The sequence below is a fragment of the Gymnoscopelus braueri genome, assembly GCF_963280865.1.
Source record: "Gymnoscopelus braueri genome assembly, chromosome: 7".
Classification (NCBI taxonomy): domain Eukaryota; kingdom Metazoa; phylum Chordata; class Actinopteri; order Myctophiformes; family Myctophidae; genus Gymnoscopelus; species Gymnoscopelus braueri.
This window is the reverse complement of record NC_137608.1, coordinates 44,713,658-44,731,444: the sequence shown is the minus strand read 5'-3', so window position 1 is coordinate 44,731,444 and position 17,787 is coordinate 44,713,658. Positions and strand designations below refer to the sequence as shown.

The 17,787-nt window shown below is 42.9% G+C and overlaps 1 protein-coding gene across 1 annotated transcript in view; it reads left to right on the top strand.

Moving 5' to 3' along the window:
* kcnt1b (potassium sodium-activated channel subfamily T member 1b) overlaps positions 1–17,162 on the top strand; it is a 148,357-nt gene extending 131,195 nt beyond the window's left edge. The window contains exons 25-33 of the mRNA XM_080432528.1: positions 1,614–1,725; positions 2,694–2,795; positions 4,433–4,516; positions 5,117–5,245; positions 6,034–6,054; positions 6,680–6,762; positions 7,153–7,358; positions 14,305–14,389; positions 15,161–17,162. Coding sequence (XP_080288654.1) covers positions 1,614–1,725; positions 2,694–2,795; positions 4,433–4,516; positions 5,117–5,245; positions 6,034–6,054; positions 6,680–6,762; positions 7,153–7,358; positions 14,305–14,389; positions 15,161–15,287 — 949 coding nt within the window. The 3' untranslated portion in view covers positions 15,288–17,162. The remainder of the gene's footprint in view (positions 1–1,613; positions 1,726–2,693; positions 2,796–4,432; positions 4,517–5,116; positions 5,246–6,033; positions 6,055–6,679; positions 6,763–7,152; positions 7,359–14,304; positions 14,390–15,160) is intronic.
* Positions 17,163–17,787: the final 625 nt, after the last annotated feature.

Sequence of the window (17,787 nt, the reverse complement as noted above, 5' to 3'; positions counted from 1 at the left end):
TAATTGACCAAACACTAAGATTTTATTTTATTGATAATTTAACGTTAAAGGAGTAGTTCACCCCATTATTTTCTATCAATTACACACCCCGTGTTGTTCAATTCATGGAGATTTTTAGTTTTTGTCGCATTCCTAAGCCAATAATTCAATGACCGGGTGCGGTAGGAGACCCAACCAAAAAATCTCCGTGAATGGAGGTGACTCTTGACGCCTCCCCTCCACTTCCTTCCCTTTTCCCTTCTGAGGTAGAAAAAAAGACAGAGTGCCGGCAGTTCCGGTGTGCAGTGCATTCAAGATGCGTTTTCATCTCTAATTGCTCTGTGAATTGCGTGCCACGCGGCTGGCTGGCGAATACGGCTGATGGGTCCCTCGGAGCTGTCGATAAAAATAACAACAAAATAAAAACCACATCAGACTCTCTGAATCTGCTCCATCGCCAAGCTTCTCAACAGATTTATTTAACAGCCCCAAATGAGTGCTGTCTGTGCTCTTCTCACAAGTGTTAAACATTCAGCCCACTCGTTAACTTTGTCTCATCACAATGTTCTTGTTTTTACACTCTCTCTCTCTCTGTCTCTCTGTCTCTCTGTCTGTCTCTCTCTCTCTCTCTCTCTCTCTCTCTCTCTGTCTCTCTCTCTCTCTCTCTCTCTCTCTCTCTCTCTCTCTCTCTCTCTCTCTCTCTCTCTCTCTCTCTCTCTCTGCATCTCGCCGCCTTGCTTTCTCTGTTCTCTGTGGTTTCTCTCTCCCAAGGTTATTATGCAAGGGTTAATTGACGGTCATTGTTGAGAAATAAACCCTGACAGGATGATTAGATTTCGACGCGAATACACGGCTTATTACACGGCTACTTAATAAAGAAATTAATAAATTGACCCAAAAGTATAACAAAGGTTTCATTGCTTACGTCAATAAAAGTATTCCAATAATTTATGCCAGGTCACGGTGTTTCCAGTGCAACGTGTCGCCTCGAAAAACAACAGGAAGTGTTGATCAAATAGAATACATTTTCGGTTACTGCATTGTCTATTTCTCGGTAAAAAAAAACCTAAAAAACATTCTTGAGAGCAATGTTTGGCTGTAAACAACATTGTGTGTTTGTTTATGGCTGCCATGGCTGGTACGGCAAAAATCAAGCAGCGCAGCAGGTGGCCCTCTGAGCCTTTGATTGGACAGCAGTCTGTTATGTGAGCCCGGCGGTCATTATCCAGAAATAACACACCGCTAAAATCGGTGATTGACCAATCAGAATCAAGCATTCAACCAAGCCATGTAATAATTATAGTTAACTTAGTTAGTTTTAGTTAAGTATAATAACCCTGACCAGCTCAGTGGCCTTGTAGTTAGAGAGTTGGGGTTCAATCCTCCGCCGGGTCATATCAATAAAAATAACGCAAATGTTGGTGTAAAAATGGTAATTCCTCCCTGCTTGGCATCAAGGGTAGGACCGGGGGTAAGTCCCTGCGACATAACATAGGCTACTAGTGTCATGTCCAGGGAGTGTGCTTGTACATCATGGACAGGAGAAAGGCTTTTGACCTACAGTGTGGGCCTCACGGCTCGGCAAGGCTACTCATAGATAAACTATAACCCTGCACCCTCCCTCCCTCTGTCAGACTGTTCCCCAGTCTCAGCATCATCACGGAGCTCACCCACCCGTCCAACATGCGCTTCATGCAGTTCAGAGCCAAGGACTGCTACTCGCTGGCTCTCTCCAAGCTGGAGAAGGTGAGGAGTAGCTCCCAGTATGTAAGTTCACTTCACCCACAGCCTGCTTCACTGCCCAAAACATCATTAACCACTTAAACCCCAGCATCTGAATTGTGGGGAGAGCTTTCGCAGAAAATAGCAGACCGACAAGCTCACAACGCGTCGCGAGCTTGCCTATCGGCTATTTTCAGCGGAAGCTTTCCCCACAATAACAGAAAACTGAAACCATATAGGGTTTAGGTGGTTAAGGATACTTGCCACCCCGCTCATGTTCTGTTCTCACTCCTTCCATCTTATAAATGATCACACCCGTCTCACTGAATATTATGAGTGCATTGTTTTTGGTTTTTGTTGTTTTGTTTTCGGTTTTTCGGATGGTGTGTTCTTTGTTTTAAGGCAGAGAGAGCCAGAGCACCAGTATTCATAAAATGTAACTTAGAAAGATAAGAAAGATAAGCAGCAACTAGCTGGTTCATACACGGTAAAGCCTGGAGTGTTTTAATTTAAAGCTGCGATTCAGAACTTATTTTGTACTAGTACAGTATGTTCATAATTTATACCCTGGTGGAGTAGGACACCTACTGGTTGAAAAGTAGCACTGGCTCAAGCTCATAAGCGCTATTGATTTTGATAGAATATTTTATTAGGCAAAAAAAATGTAAACAGCACAATTACATTTATAATACTTCTAGTCTAAAAGGTCCGTCCAAAAAAGTCGTTGCGGTCTCGTCCTTGGTAACAGCTATATCTCCCCCAGGCCATCTAAGCGGGGATTCCATCTTGTGTTCCATCTCATGTAGGACATAAAACGTACAGATGCAACATTGACACTGACATAAGGAGTTTGAATTTAAATGTTCAAATGGATTTATATCTTCCCTGCATCCCTTTTTTCCCCTCTTTTATCACTGTCATGTCATCTTGTGGCTTCCTCTTATCACCTCTGCGTGTCTCTAAAGCTGTTTAATCCTCTCTCTCTCCAACAGATAGAGCGAGACAAGGGCTCCAACCTGGCTTTCATGTTCCGTCTGCCGTTCGCTGCAGGCAGGGTGTTCAGTATCAGCATGCTGGATACCCTGCTCTACCAGGTGAGCCATGCCTGCTGCCACTCACCCAAAATAGCACTTTAACTTAAGAAACCTCGCACCATGGGATGAATGCAATGTGTTATTGATATAAATACAAATTATATTTGATTTGTGTGCAATGGTATGAATTGATATGAATACAGATGATATTTTACATGGTAGAGCAGTGGTTCGCAAACTTTTTCAAGTCAAGGACCCCTAAATGAATGTGTAGTTGGCTATGGACCCCCATCTGAAAATGTTTTGTACCAGGGACCCCCATAAAAAGATTTCTGTTCTTCTGTTTCGGCCCGGACTGCTGGCTTAGCGGTCCGGGCACTTAGGCTCCAATGTCGCCTGACAGTGCATCGCGGGTTTGAGTCCAGTTCCCGACGATCTTTACTGCATGTCTCTCCCCATCTCTCTCTCCCTGTTTCCTGTCCATCTCCACTAAACGCTATAAATAAAGGCATAAAAGCCCCCAAATGAAAAAAATATAAAAAGATTGTTTTGAAAATAGCAGATCTACAAGCTCACAACGTGTCACATGGTGAAGCGTTGTGAGCTTGTAGAACGGCTATTTTCAAATAGCCCGATGTATAGTTAATGTGGTTAAACTGATTTCTATCGTCGTTTGATTATATATAGCTATATTAACTAATTTGCCTGCGGACTCCCTGGAACCAACTGAAGGACCCCACTTTTAGAACCACTGTGGTAGAGTAATAGCACTTTAGCCCCATCACAGGAAGAGAGCTATGGAGCCCGCCCCCGTAGATGGGGCCACGCCTGGTGGTGCCTGTTGCTGGGCAGTGTCAGGGAGGTGCTGGGTGACCTCATAGATATATAAACGTAGATACCCTGGGGGGTCCCCGAACCCCACTTTGATAACCAATGTCCCAATGCATGTATATGCCCCATGTAGGCTACAGCATGTCTACTGAAGCAGACAGGTCTCTCCACTATTAAATTTCATCATAACTGGCTTAATTCTCAACCAATTTTTCACACGTTGCTCTACATGTCAGACATGTATTTATGTTATGATATTGGATACATTGTTATATTAAAACTGTGGGTTTTCATACGAAAACACCTTATCTTACATAGATACTGTAGTAATAGTAATGGTTATAAAACAGAACAAAGTTTTAATCTCAGGTACTTCTATACAACTCAGGCATATTTTGTGCAGTGGAGTTATGACAAGCTTCCTTGCATAATATGGGGGTGGTGTTGACCGTATACATATTTATATCTATGGGTGACCTGAACAGAGAGCATATACAGAGAAAGACGAGGAGTACGTTAAAGGGACCAGGCTGTCAATGAGCTTGACTGATCTGATAGTTTTTTCGGAGGGATACAATAATCATTCCCTGCACGACATGTGCGTCATGGAGATACGATAGCGCGTTTTCAATGGATGAAATGGTTAGTAGAGGGCTACGCTTGGCTACGAAAAATGTTCTGCAGGTCACACTACATATATAGCGTAACACGGTAGAACACACCACTGAGAGCAGGGCCAAATAAGGTGATAGGTGAGGAATGTTAGGAAAGACAGCTTGCTCGGTCCCTCGGTCGAACTGTCATTTTAAAACTCCTATAAGCTCGTTGTAGATCTGACCTGAGTTCTGTCCCCTCTTTTCCAACAGTCGTTTGTCAAGGACTATATGATCCCGATTGCAAGACTGCTGCTGGGCCTGGACACCACGCCGGGATCTGGCTACCTGTGTGCGGTAAGCAGCCATGCTAGCCTCTAAAGCTGGGCTCTTCAATGTATTTTCAGGCCAGGGAGCCCTTAGCTGAGCGACAGATGGAGCAAGGACCCCCACTACATGCTGTTTAAAATTGTGTCGCACATTCAACTTTTTCATAGATTTCATAGATAGCTTCGTGGACTTGTTTGATAGCACTATCATCATGGTGGTGAAAATGCATTCATTTACACATTATCTTTTCTATTAATGTTGGATTCCTGTTAGTTAATGTGTAGTTTACTTAGTTAACATGACCTTTGGCTTTGTACTTGGTCTGCTCTTTTTTCCCTGTACACCAAACCTCTTAGCAGAAAATAGCCGATCTACAAGCTGACAACACTTCACAGAGCGACTATTTTTTGTGAATGTTCCCCCCAGAATAGGGATGCTAGGGTTCAAGTGGTTAATGTAAATAACAAAAAAAAGTTCCTATCACACAAAGATTTGGTGGGCCCCCCCCCCTGTAGTAACTCTGAGGACCACCTAGGGGTCCCGGACCCCCTGTTGAACCTATTTGTGTGGGACAGTATGTGATGTTACAGCGTGTTCACGTCTTGAATGTGTTTCTCCGACCCTCAGATGAAGGTGACCGAGGAAGACCTGTGGATCCGAACGTACGGCAGACTGTTCCAGAAGCTGTGCTCCTCGAGTGCTGAGATTCCCATAGGAATCTACCGCACCGAGTCCCACATGTTCTCCACCTCTGAGGTATAGCATGACTGAAAGACACACCTGCCCTAGAGAGAGGGCCTGCCTTCCTTCCTTCCACCCTTTCTTCTCTTCCCTTCTGTACTGCCTTTTGCTCTTCCTCTGTCAACTACAGTATATTCCTTTATCTCTTAGCTCTTCTACGCCGCTTTCTCTGACTGTGGTTCTTTTATTTGCCTTGTTGGTGGCTTATACGCTGTACTTGTTATGATTTACACATGCCAATATTGATCTGCCAAACTGCTTTTTTGTCCACCGGTCACAAATGTGAGAGACGATTCTATATTACCAGCAAATTGGATAAGACTAATCACTTTAACCCTATTCTGGGCATTTCAATATTAGGCAAAATGTGTGAAAATGTTTTGAAAATAGCTCTACAAACACACAATGCCTTGCTATGTGACGTGGCGTGAGCTTGTAGATCAGCTTTTTTCAAAAGTAGGCTAATTTTCTGTTTTTTTTACAAAGAAAAATGTGTCATTCTGAGAATGAAACATTTATAGTTGTGTAGACAAACATCACAGCCACCATCCAGATATTTACCAGCATTTGCCTGGTGGCTCTGTGTTGCTAAGGAAATACGCAGCAAAATCCTGATTAATTAAGTCGTTAATTGTTATTAATTTAAGGGTCCAATTTTCAACTTTCAGAGTTCATTTAACACTCAGGATTTTACTGTATGCTCTGTGTATTTACTGTGTTTTAATGCTTGCTGGCTTGGTGCTCCCCCATCTGTGATTTTGTCTCTTTGGTTTGCTGGGTGTGTCCCTGTCCCCTGGTCTCAGTGCAAGGACGGCCAATCACAGGTAAGGCCGTTTTTGATCCTGCCAACTGCCACTGCCTGTTGACCGTATCGTTGCTGTTGGGCAGAAACCTTGTATCTCCATATTTAAACTTTTTTTTTTTCGTAAATTAATGCGCTATTTCGTCATACAAGAGTACTCACAATGCGTTGCATTGTGCAGGTTCGTCTTTCCATTTCTGAAAATTTGCAGTTTGGGACGTAGAAGGTTTCCACCCAACGGCAACGATATGTGATATCAAAATATAGCTGCCTCGCTTTTACTGTTACTGTTATTATTTTTCATTTATCACTCACTGTGCTAAATATAATGGCACTCCCAATAGCACACTGGCCTCTACAATGGCCTCTGGAAATGAGTATGTATAATTAATGTGACACCGCCATTACCTTTTGGTTGACACAGCACAGCCCACACACCCGCTAGCCATACATCACTCCTCTCCAAACACAGACATATTCACACGCACGCACGCACACGCACACGCACACACACACACACACACACACACACACACACACACACACACACACACACACACACACACACACACACACACACACACACACACACACACACACACACTGTTACATAGTGTTAACGCCCCCATCCCCCCTCCCTCCCGTAGTCTCAGGTGTCCATCAACGCGGAGGAGGGCGAGGAGCGAGGCGAGGACCAGAAGACGGCGGGCCACCGCTACTCCACCGCAAGGTTAGTAGAGTTTTGCCTTTTTCATTCGTTTTCTTTTATTTTATTTTATTTTGACTTAGCCGATCTACAAGCTCACTCGTTGTCGTGACTCATGACGTGATGTGATGCGTCGTGGAGCTTGTAGATCGGCATTTTTTTGCAATTTTTTAAGATTTGGGGAAATTTTACAACATAAAAGCCTTAATAAATTACTAGAAGATAAGATTTATTATCCAAGAACTAAAACTAAGGACATTTTCTCTGTGAGTTTAGTTTGTTTTAGTTAGTTTTATAAACACATAATTTCATTTAGGTATAATTTTTTGTAAAGCCATATTAGTTTTTTTTTGTTTGTCTTTTTTCAACTCTAGTTTTCGTTCATTCGTATATAACAATAACCTCCTCCACCAGCAGCGACCAGTCGGAGCACCCGCTGCTGAGGAAGAAGAGCATGCAGTGGGCGCGCCGGCTCAGCCGGAAGAGCGCCAAGCCCCCCAGCCGCGCCGAACGCATCTCCCAGCAGCGCCTCAACCTGTACCGCCGCTCCGAGAGGCAGGAGCTCTCCGAGCTCGTCAAGAACCGCATGAAGCACCTGGGACTGCCCACCGTGGGCTACGGTAAGCCGGACTGCTCAAACCGCGCGGTGCTCTGTAACATAATGTTGGGACTTATGCCTGATTTGCACTTAGTTTGCGCACCAGTATTGTACACCAGAAATACCCAAAATAGCTTGTAGATTACTTTCGGTGTGCATCAAGTGCTCAACTAAGTATAAAATAGGCTTTAGGTTAGGCTAATGGCTTATTCACAATTCACCATAATGATTTAAAAAATATATATTTTAATGATCAGGGTGAACCACAGTTTGATCACTCAAAAATGTATCATTCTGTGTCGTGAATTTAGCAGTAACTTGATGAATGTTACAGCAAGGTGATTGTTACTAATTACTCTAGTCATGAAATCATAGGTTTTTTTTTATAATGTTTTGTGAATGTTATGAGTATGCACTTGTACTGTTCCATTCATCTACCTCATCTCATTGCCTGTTCTATAGACCTTATCACACAACCTAAGCGTTTCTCAAGGGGTCCAAGTTTATTTCTTGTTGCAGTGTTTGTGAATATCAGTAGCTGACAGGCAATACAACTTGGACCCAAGCTGTTCCTTAGGAACGCAGTTCCAACGACAAGGTCTATAGTTGCCTGTCGAGTACTTAGCTGCCGATCCATCCACTGCCATGCAACTGCCATCAGCTTCATGTTAACCTTCAGTGAACGTCACTCTGTCAGCCAGCAGCACACTCCCATCGCACCCCATCTCCTCCATGTCCCATAATGCACACACAATAAAGAGAGTGTTATGGGTGATTATTTAGTTGCACACTGAAAACTAGCCAGTCTACAAGCTCCCCACGTGTCGCCGCGAGCTTGTAACTTGAGTGGGCTATTTTCGGTGTGTGACACGACGCGCAACCACGTATAAACCGGGCATTAGAGCGTAGACATTTACCCATAAGGCTCTATGTTAACACTTTATATTATGCCCATGTCTGTAATGCATCATAAACATACTTATAATGCAATCATTAGAACACTATGCTAATAGTTATAAGCACTCATAGCAATCAAATTATATATGTTTTGTGTGCGTTTTGATTATAAAGCATTATGAGTATTAATGAGTGCTATAGGTTATAATCACATTATAATTCATGTATAATCAACATTATAAATGCTTTATGATGTGGTATGATTATTGTTTTAAAGCATTGAGTATTTATGAGCGCTTATAACTATGATTATGCAGTGTTGTAAGCTAATTATAATGCAATATACTGGAAGTGTGTTTATAATGCATTCTATGCATGAGCTTCATAGAAAGTGTTACTAGGTCTATTTCTAAATTGCTTTAAATCAACGCTCCGGATTTTGCTGCATACATTTGAGTACGGAGCCATGATCACAACGCCATGTGCATGTGCATTAATAACCCTTGTGCATAAACCCTTACGCATAAACCCGTATGCATGAGAATGCAGGAACACTTTTAAACCCCTGAAGCATTTGCATTTCTGAACTCGGAACTGCATCTGGCCTTGCATTCTTCTCTCCCTCTCTTTTCTGTTCTCAGCTCCTCTCTGTTTCTCGCTTGTTCTTCTATTTTTTGGAAGAAAACAAACAAACAAAAAACTCAAACAGAATCAGGTTCCAGAGGAAGTAGTGTTATGTGTGTGCATACTGTATATCTCCATATTGTAAAATGCCTTTTGGTGGAGAACTGAGACAGAAATCTTATCTGCAAGATCTGATATAGACCTTCAGATTGGATTACCTGAAAGACTGAGAACCTTTGACAAGGCTCACGGTTTCTCACGCCAATGCCTCATTTACACTTTGTTGTGGGCCAGAGTTGTGTGCCAGAAATATCCGATCTACAAGCGGTAGTGTAACTATGTACTCAAGTATTGTACTCGACCTTGGCTATTCAAAAATAGCTGATATACAAGCTCACGGTGCGTCACATTGCGACACATTGTGAGCTTGTAGATCAGCTAAATCCTTTGGTACTTTAAAGTATATTTTGATGCCAATACTTTTGTACTTTTCCTCAAGTAAAATGTTGTATTTCTACATTGTGGTATTGCTACTTTTACTTAAGTAAAACAATCGGAGTACTTCTTCCACCACTGCTTGTTGTAGACCTGCTATTTTCAGCACAACCCGGACACACAACAGAATACAAATCAGGCCTCACATCACTGCATGTTTTCTTGTTATTTTTTTCTTCCTCTTTGCATCCTCTCTCACCCTCAACTCTCTTCTTTGATTAACAACAAAAAAGCTTTTGCTGCCTGCCTGATGCTTTATTTCTTCTTTGTTTTCTTTTCCCTTCTTTCTTTCTTTCTCTTTCTTAACTGCTCTGTCTTCCCTTCTTCTTTGGCTTGTGTAGAGGATGTTTCTAATCTCACTGCGAGCGATGTGATGAATCGAGTAAATCTAGGATATTTGCAAGGTAATCTGTGCGCAGTTTTTCAACACACGTACAACAACAACAACATCAATGCCAGTCACCCACATCTGTTGTTCCTTTGAGAAGTGATCCTCAACCTTTTTTAAATTCAAGGACCCCCAGTTTGATATGCATTAGGCCACAGACCCCCATTGATATGATATTTTTTTCCTTTTTTTCTCACTGTAAAATGTGTAGATTGTGTAGATAGTGGTTATCCGCCAACCGCCTTTTTAAAATAGTGAAAATATTGTGAGCTTGTAGATATGCTATATTTCCAAAGAAAAATGCAAACACTTTTATGCATAAGGGGTAAGGCAAGATAGGGCCCTCGGAGTTACACACCCGTACGGATCCATTTGGTTCCTATTTCCTTACTATCCATCATTTAGCTGCATGGGGACCTCCTGTAGCCCACCCGAAACTCCACCTTGAGAACCAGCGAAATTGAGAATAGCGACCTAGTGTTTTCACCAGTGATATACCCCCTACACCGATAGTTAGATGTATATTATTTTGCGCGAGATATAATACAATCTGTTATTGTTTGGGCCTATAGGAGCATGTACAGTAATGCTCTATAGTTTGTGCTAAATGAACACTGTGGGCCTCTTAAGTTTAACAGTGCACCCCGTCCCTCAGAACAGCAGGACATTAAAGAGCAGCGGTCAGGTTGCTCGACCAAGCCGTCAGGTTAGCTGGTTGATTACACCGCTGCCACTATACTGCATGAATGTGTGTGTGTGTGTGTGTGTGTGTGTGTGTGTGTGTGTGTATGTGTGTGCGCGTGCGTGTGTACTTGTATTGCTATACTTGTGAGGGATAAATATTTAGGGCCAAAGTATTTAGCAATTAGGAAATTCTAGAAATTGTATAGTACAATTAGGAAAAGATTCAGGTTTGGAGTGGGCATTTAGAGGTTAGGTTGAGGGCAGTGGTTCTCAACCAGTGGTCCGGGGACCACCAGTGGTCCTTGAGGGGGTTCCAGGTGGTCCTCAGCTAAATGATGGAGAGTTGGTAACCAAATGGACCCTTATTAGATCTTTAACTCTGTGGACGTAAGATGACATTTTACTCTCTCAAGAGTTAAATTATTGTTAAACATCTGCATTACTTAATTAAAGAATTGTTATTTTAGTCAACGTTTGCCTGTTATCTCTGCTATAGTACCAACATCAATACAGAATGGAATTGTGGACAAAATCGTATCCAACGACAACAAAATATTCTAAGTCTTGGGTCTGGGAGTCTAAATCTCATCAAACGGTGGTCTGTGGCTCAAATGCAGAATAAACAATGGACGGTGATATGAAAAGGGTTGAAAACCACTGGTTTAAGGGTTGGGGTTAGAGTTATGCTTGATTTATACTTGATTGCGTGGCAGTATCGTACAGCTCACAACGTGGTGAGTTGAGAGCTGTAGACGGACCATTTCCGGTACGCAACTAAGTAAAACTGGCCATCCATAAAATTGCCATCCTGAAATGTTGATGTCCACGCAAGTATAGTAATGCAAATGTGTGTGTGTGCGTGTGTGTGTGCGTGTGCGTGTGCGTGTGCGTGTGCGTGTGCGCGTGCGTGTGCGTGTGTGTGCGCGTACGTGTGCGTGTGCGTGTGTGTGTGTGTGTGCGCGTGTGTGCATCCTATAGCAGGGTGAGTGGTAGATTAGCAGTCTGCTCCTATCTCTCTACTGTCTCTGTCTCTGCATTGTGTGTTTGTTTTGGGACTTATCCCAACTGGCTAGAGTTTTGTCATTTACTGCAGGGCGTTACACAGTAAAATACTTGGTGTCAATGGGTTCCACTTAGTTAAATTGACACTGAGGATTGTACTGTGTAGAGCTTGGCTTTTAGAGTGGAGCAGAGAGCATTATGCCATGTGGATGGAAGGTCGGTTCAATTAATGGGAGAATCCACTTTGAGAATGTTTGACATGCCTGTCATGTACTGTATAAAAGGACGTGAAGTAGCCATGGGAATCATGGGTTCCCGAGCCATATGGCCCATACTGTAGGTCAACAGCCCATCTCCTGTTTCCGTAGTGTGACGCTAGTTCATAATTCATATTTAAAAGAAAAAGGATTTCCCAAGGCACACAAGCACTTAGACGATGGTGCAGGACACGGACACCTTCCACTACCACACTGCCAATGTGTTTTGCTTCACTCTCAGTTTGTTCTGCGTCTCTGGCCCAGTCTGGTCAGATGGCGGAGCATGTCCTTGTGTCTGTGGGTGGTGTCGCCCGTCCCCCCGTCCCCCCTCGTCCTCCCTCGCCCCCCCAGCGGTTCCGCGTGAGGAGGGGGGGCTATAGGTGGTATTGGGGAGTGGGGAGTGGGCGCTGTGTGTCGGCATGGCAATCTGGGCACAGTAACGTGCCTATATATCCCTTATCCCGGTCTCTGTTTGTACTGTTAGTCCGGTCCTGGAATGCGCAGGTTTGCAAAAAAAAAAAAGGGAATGTGATGGATTCCGATGGTGATGATGATGATTGATGGCGGATTTGCGAAAGCTGTGTGCATGTTAGTTCCGTCCCTTGATGCCGCGCATGGAGTGCGCTTGTGGCAAGCAGCATGCCAAAACACCCTCCTCCCCGTACCAGACATGGCCTGTGAGTTAACGGTTAGCCCTTCTCTCTTTTCCACCCCGCCTGGCTTTGTAAAGGGCCACGATCAGGTGGGTTGTTATAGAGACACATATTATGTCCTCCTTTATTTTGTCTTCCCCTCCCCTCCTCCTGAGCCCACCAAACCAAGTATGAACCCCAACGCACCTAAACATGTCTCTTGTGTCATGGTCACATTTAGCAGGTAAAAGAACGCTACAATTAACACACACACACACACACACACACACACACACACACACACACACACACACACACACACACACACACACACACACACACACACACACACACACACACACACACACACACACACACACAGTACTCTAGTGACACTTTGACATGTTTATATTTGGGGGTGACCACTGATTTAAAGGGGTATTTCACTTTAAAACACTTCTGGGGTCATTTTAACGTCTACTTTAGCTTGTGTGTGTGTTTTTAAATTGCTTGATTCAATATTTACATATTTGATATTCCTTTTATCAGACGCACCCCCCTCCTATATAAGCCCATTGAACTTCAAACTCCATGTTGACTATTTTAGAGACACAACACATGCAACTGGTTCTGTTGACTTATATTTTACTTCTAATGTGTGAGGGGCCATCATGTCAGTATCATGGTCAGTATTATGTCAGTATTGTGGTCAGTATCATGGTCAGTATCATGTCATTATCGTGGTCAGTATAATGGTCAGTATAATGGTCAGTGAAATGGTCAGTATCATGGTCAGTATAATGGTCAGTGAAATGGTCAGTATCATGGTCAGTATCATGGTGAGTATCATGGTCAGTATCATGTCATTATCGTGGTCAGTATAATGGTCAGTATCATGGTCAGTATCATGTTATTATCGTGGTCAGTATAATGGTCAGTGTAATGGTCAGTATCATGGTCAGTATCATGCCATTATCGTGGTCAGTGTAATGGTCAGTATCATGGTCAGTATCATGGTCAGTATCATGGTCAGTATCATGTCAGTATCATGTCAGTATCATGGTCAGTATCATGTCAGTATCATGGTCAGTATCATGTCAGTATCATGTCAGTATCATAGTTAGTCTAATGGTCAGTATCATTTCATTATCGTGGTCAGTATAATGTTCAGTGTAATGTTCAGTATCATGGTCAGTATCATGTCAGTATCATGGTCAGCATCATGTCAGTATCATGGTCAGTATCATGCCAGTATCTATCATGTCAGTATCATGGTCAGTATCATATCAGTATCATATCAGTATCATGTCAGTATCATGTCAGTATCATGGTCAGTATCATAGTCAGTATCATAGTCAGTATCATGGTCAGTATCATGTCAGTATCATGTCAGTATCATGTCAGTATCATGGTCAGTATCGAGAATCAATAACCTGAATCAGGGATGTGTATTTTCAATGAGTATAACATGGTTAAAATGAAGATTGAAGTTCAATGGGCTGATGATATAGGAGGGGCGTGTCTGATCTAATGAATATCAAATATCTAAATATTGAATCAAGCAACTTCAAAACTATCTTGAGTGCACAACAAAAGCCTGAATAGACGTTAAAATTACCCCATATGTGTTTTTAAGTGAACTACCCTTTTATACGAAGATAGCTGAAACATAATAGAGTACTATATCATATACTAGTTTAATTGATCTTGCCTAATGTAAAATCAGTGACACAGTCCCAAGGCGGAAAATCATTCCCACTTAGAGCCGGCAATATGATCAAAACTATTTCCAGCGCTATTTGTCGCAGGGTCTGCTTGTCACTTCGTCATAAATCTACATGGGTTTAATATATACTTCATCATCTTTTGACTGGAAGGAATTGTCATTTTACAGTGGTTAGAGAGGGGCCATTTGCTGGCTAATGTAGTGTGTAATGAGGGAGGTCCTCGGGTCGCAGCTGTGAAGGTCCTGCCTGTTCTCTGTTACAGACGAGATGAATGACCACCAGAACACGCTGTCCTACGTGCTCATCAACCCTCCTCCCGACACCATGCTGGAGCTCAACGACGTCGTGTAAGAACACTCTTTCATTTCCATTTTAGACCGCTGGAATGTCGCGTACATGCGTTGTAATAACCCATTCAATCTGGGAACTCATCTACAAAATGTCTTCTAAATCCTAACTGGTTTCTGAAAAACTTGCTATATCAGTGGTGCTCAAACTTTTTCATGTCAAGGACCACCCAAAATGTATTTAGCCTTCTCAAAATATTTTGTTCCAGGGACCCCCCCAGAAGCAAAGATTTGAGATACAAAATATATTCAAAGATTTGCACACATTTCAAGATTTTTCTAAAAATAGCAGATCTACAAGCTCATAATGAGCTTGTAGATCTGCTATTTTTGAATAGCCAAAGACATTAAGAATTACACAGATGCGTTCCCGGATTGAATAGGTTGTAGCTGCAATCCACACCACGTTCAAGTTCTACTCAGGATTTGAACATGGGTCTCTCATATGTTGTACTGAGCTGCAAGGGACAGCTCATTTGAGTTGGTTGGTTTGAGCATGATGTCATGAGCTGATGTAAATTTCTCAATAGAAGGGTAGGGTGACCACCTCCAACCACTGCAGATGTGTTAGTTATGTTGTATTCACATACTCTATAATACAGATTTGTCTAAACAACATTTGATTCACTAAAGAAAGTTATGGATTGTTGTAAAAAAACAAACAAATAATGTTAATTTAATATCGCATTATTATTGTTGTGTTATCACTATGAATGAAACTCTGCTGCTGCAGTGCTCTGCTGTTCAATCTTTTCTATTGTTGTTCCGTAGGTATATTATTCGCTCCGACCCACTGGCACACGTCCCAGAGGATGTGCCCGCGGTGGCAATGCCATCCCGTGGCACCCCGAAATCGCCGGAGCCCTGCACATCTCCAAGGGACGAGACCCACCTCTGAAAGTACCTCCTCCGCCCCCTCATACCCCCACCCCCTTACACAATGCAGAGACATGCTGTATGGGGGGAGAGAACCCCCACCCTTAATTCCAAGCCCTCACACGGCTTGTTTCCTCAACGCACATTGAAGCCCGTCTTTGGACCAAGAGCGACATGTGCATTTTAGTGGCTGTCAGCCCATAGATGACCCTCGGAGGCGTCATTTGGGCTCCCAGCGGATGGCATTTGCCACCCCCTAGCGTTTGCATTTAACGAGTGCATCTCAATCCACGTCCGTCCGTCCATCTGCATATGACAAGTGACACACATCATTGTCACACATCATTATTATAAAAAAAAACGTTCCAAAATAATGAAGCGATTGCTTTTTTGCCATTCTCTATTTTTGTCCTGAAATGACGCCTCTGGACGTACAGTGTCGTATCCCACTGAGCTGCTAAAGAAAGGATGCATGAAGAGTGCCTCGTCATCGAACCCATAGACAGATAGATAGATAGACAGATACGTAGATGCCTCATCGACCACTGTCTGGACCGCACGTCAACGTCGCCTCCATATTATGACGGCTTGTCATAACTCCAGAAATATGCCTGAGTCGTATATAAGTATAAATTTGTTTCTGTTTTCTAACCATTACTGTTACTACCTATGTAAGAAAGGGTATGAAAACCCATTCTTTTAAATTTAACCACGTATCTAGCATAACATAACTACATGACATTTGTAACAAACCAAACCGGGTGTAAATCGGTTGAGAATTCAGCGAGTTATGATGATTTTAATAGTGGAGAGACCTCCTGATTCAGTATACATACTACAGTGTACGTACTGTAGGCTACTGTACATGGGGTATACTCTACATGCATTAGGGGGGCACAGCTCTCCCTACCAAAATGACGTGTCGCTCCAATAAACAGCTACGGCCAATGAGGTACCTACGCTTGCAATGTCTATGATCGAACCCCTCGCTTCTCGCGCACACACCCGTTACTCGGGGCTGGCTTCCGCCCAGCCCCAAACCGCAAAACAAAAGAAAACGAACAAAACCAAGTCAGTGGAAAGAGACGGCGGGGGAACACGGCCCCCTCCAGACGGGTAAACCAACCAAAGGACTTAAGAGACTGATTCTGTCGTACGATATCCGAAAGGAAGGAAGTATGCGCTAGGACAGGATATGATGTCATTTTCTTTCTCGCAACGTCTTATCGCAATCGGGGTGAAGTTGCCCCCCAGCCCTGACTGAGAATCAGCTTCCCTACGTCCCGACCCCTTACCTTAACGTAACTTCTTTTTTTTTTCGTGGGGAAAGTGCAAAACTGACAACAGCTCGGATTCGGGCGGCAACTGCACCCCCAGGGATGCCACAGATGGAAGCCAGTCATGATGTTTGCAAGCATCAATCGCAAGTACATGTGCACAAAGGTTTGTTGGTAATCGTTTGGACTGATTTTCATTGAGCACAACCTAATGCTTGATGTTATACTCTGCCGTGCGATGGTGTAAACACTTTAACCGTTGTTTGAGTTGGCCTTTGAATGTTGTGAGGGTAGAGCTTTCCCTTTGCGTGTAACTGGGAGATCAGTTCCAATTTTAAGCATCCTTTGATGGAGAGGACATTTTTGTCTGCGGTGGACCTCACAAGTCCTCTCTGGTGTCTGACATAGTGGCCTATGGCAAGGGAAAACAGCCAACACTTAACAGATCTACAAGCTCATGAGTCGTGGCACATTGTGAGCTTGTACTATTCTCAGCGCGCGACACCATCGTACGGCAGTATACATCAGGCTTTATTATGAGCAAAAAATTGTACACAAAAGCTTTTCCACTGGTCATGAATACATTGCCATATCGGATCTTTTCTCACTGTTGTGTTGTTTTGGACGCTAACATTTTGTAATGGTTATTGTACAGGAGTGAATACTGTCAACCAGTGCAGCGTCTTTTGTTCCATTACCAGTGGTGGACAGAAGTACATTTACTTGAGTAATTGTTTTTTTAGTACGTGTACTTTACTTGAGTATTAGTCTTTTTTTGGGGTGGAAACTTGTGACTTTCACTCCACTACATTCCATGAATTAAATTAAGGAATTAATCCCATTAAAAAAATTGTGAAAATAGCGGATCTATCATGCTCATATCGTGACGCGTTGTGAGCTTATAGATCGGCGTGTAAAAATGTCTAGTAATGCAATGATATTAAAAGAAAATGTACTTTAGAATAGCCTACTTAAGTATTTTTTTAAAAGCTTGTACTTGGGGATACTTAATTATTTAGTATTGCAGTGGTACTGACTGAGCAACTCTCACTTAGTAGAGTAATATTTGACCTTTTCCTCGCCCCTCCCGTTTGTATGCGAGAGCTGGCGAAAACTTCTGGGAACTCAGATTATATTTGACCAGGAGTATCTGTACTTCGACTCAAGGACTGGGGTTGAGTACTTTGTCCACCACTGTCCCTAACTATGACTGTCCTTACCATGCCCTACATGTGCCATCCTTTC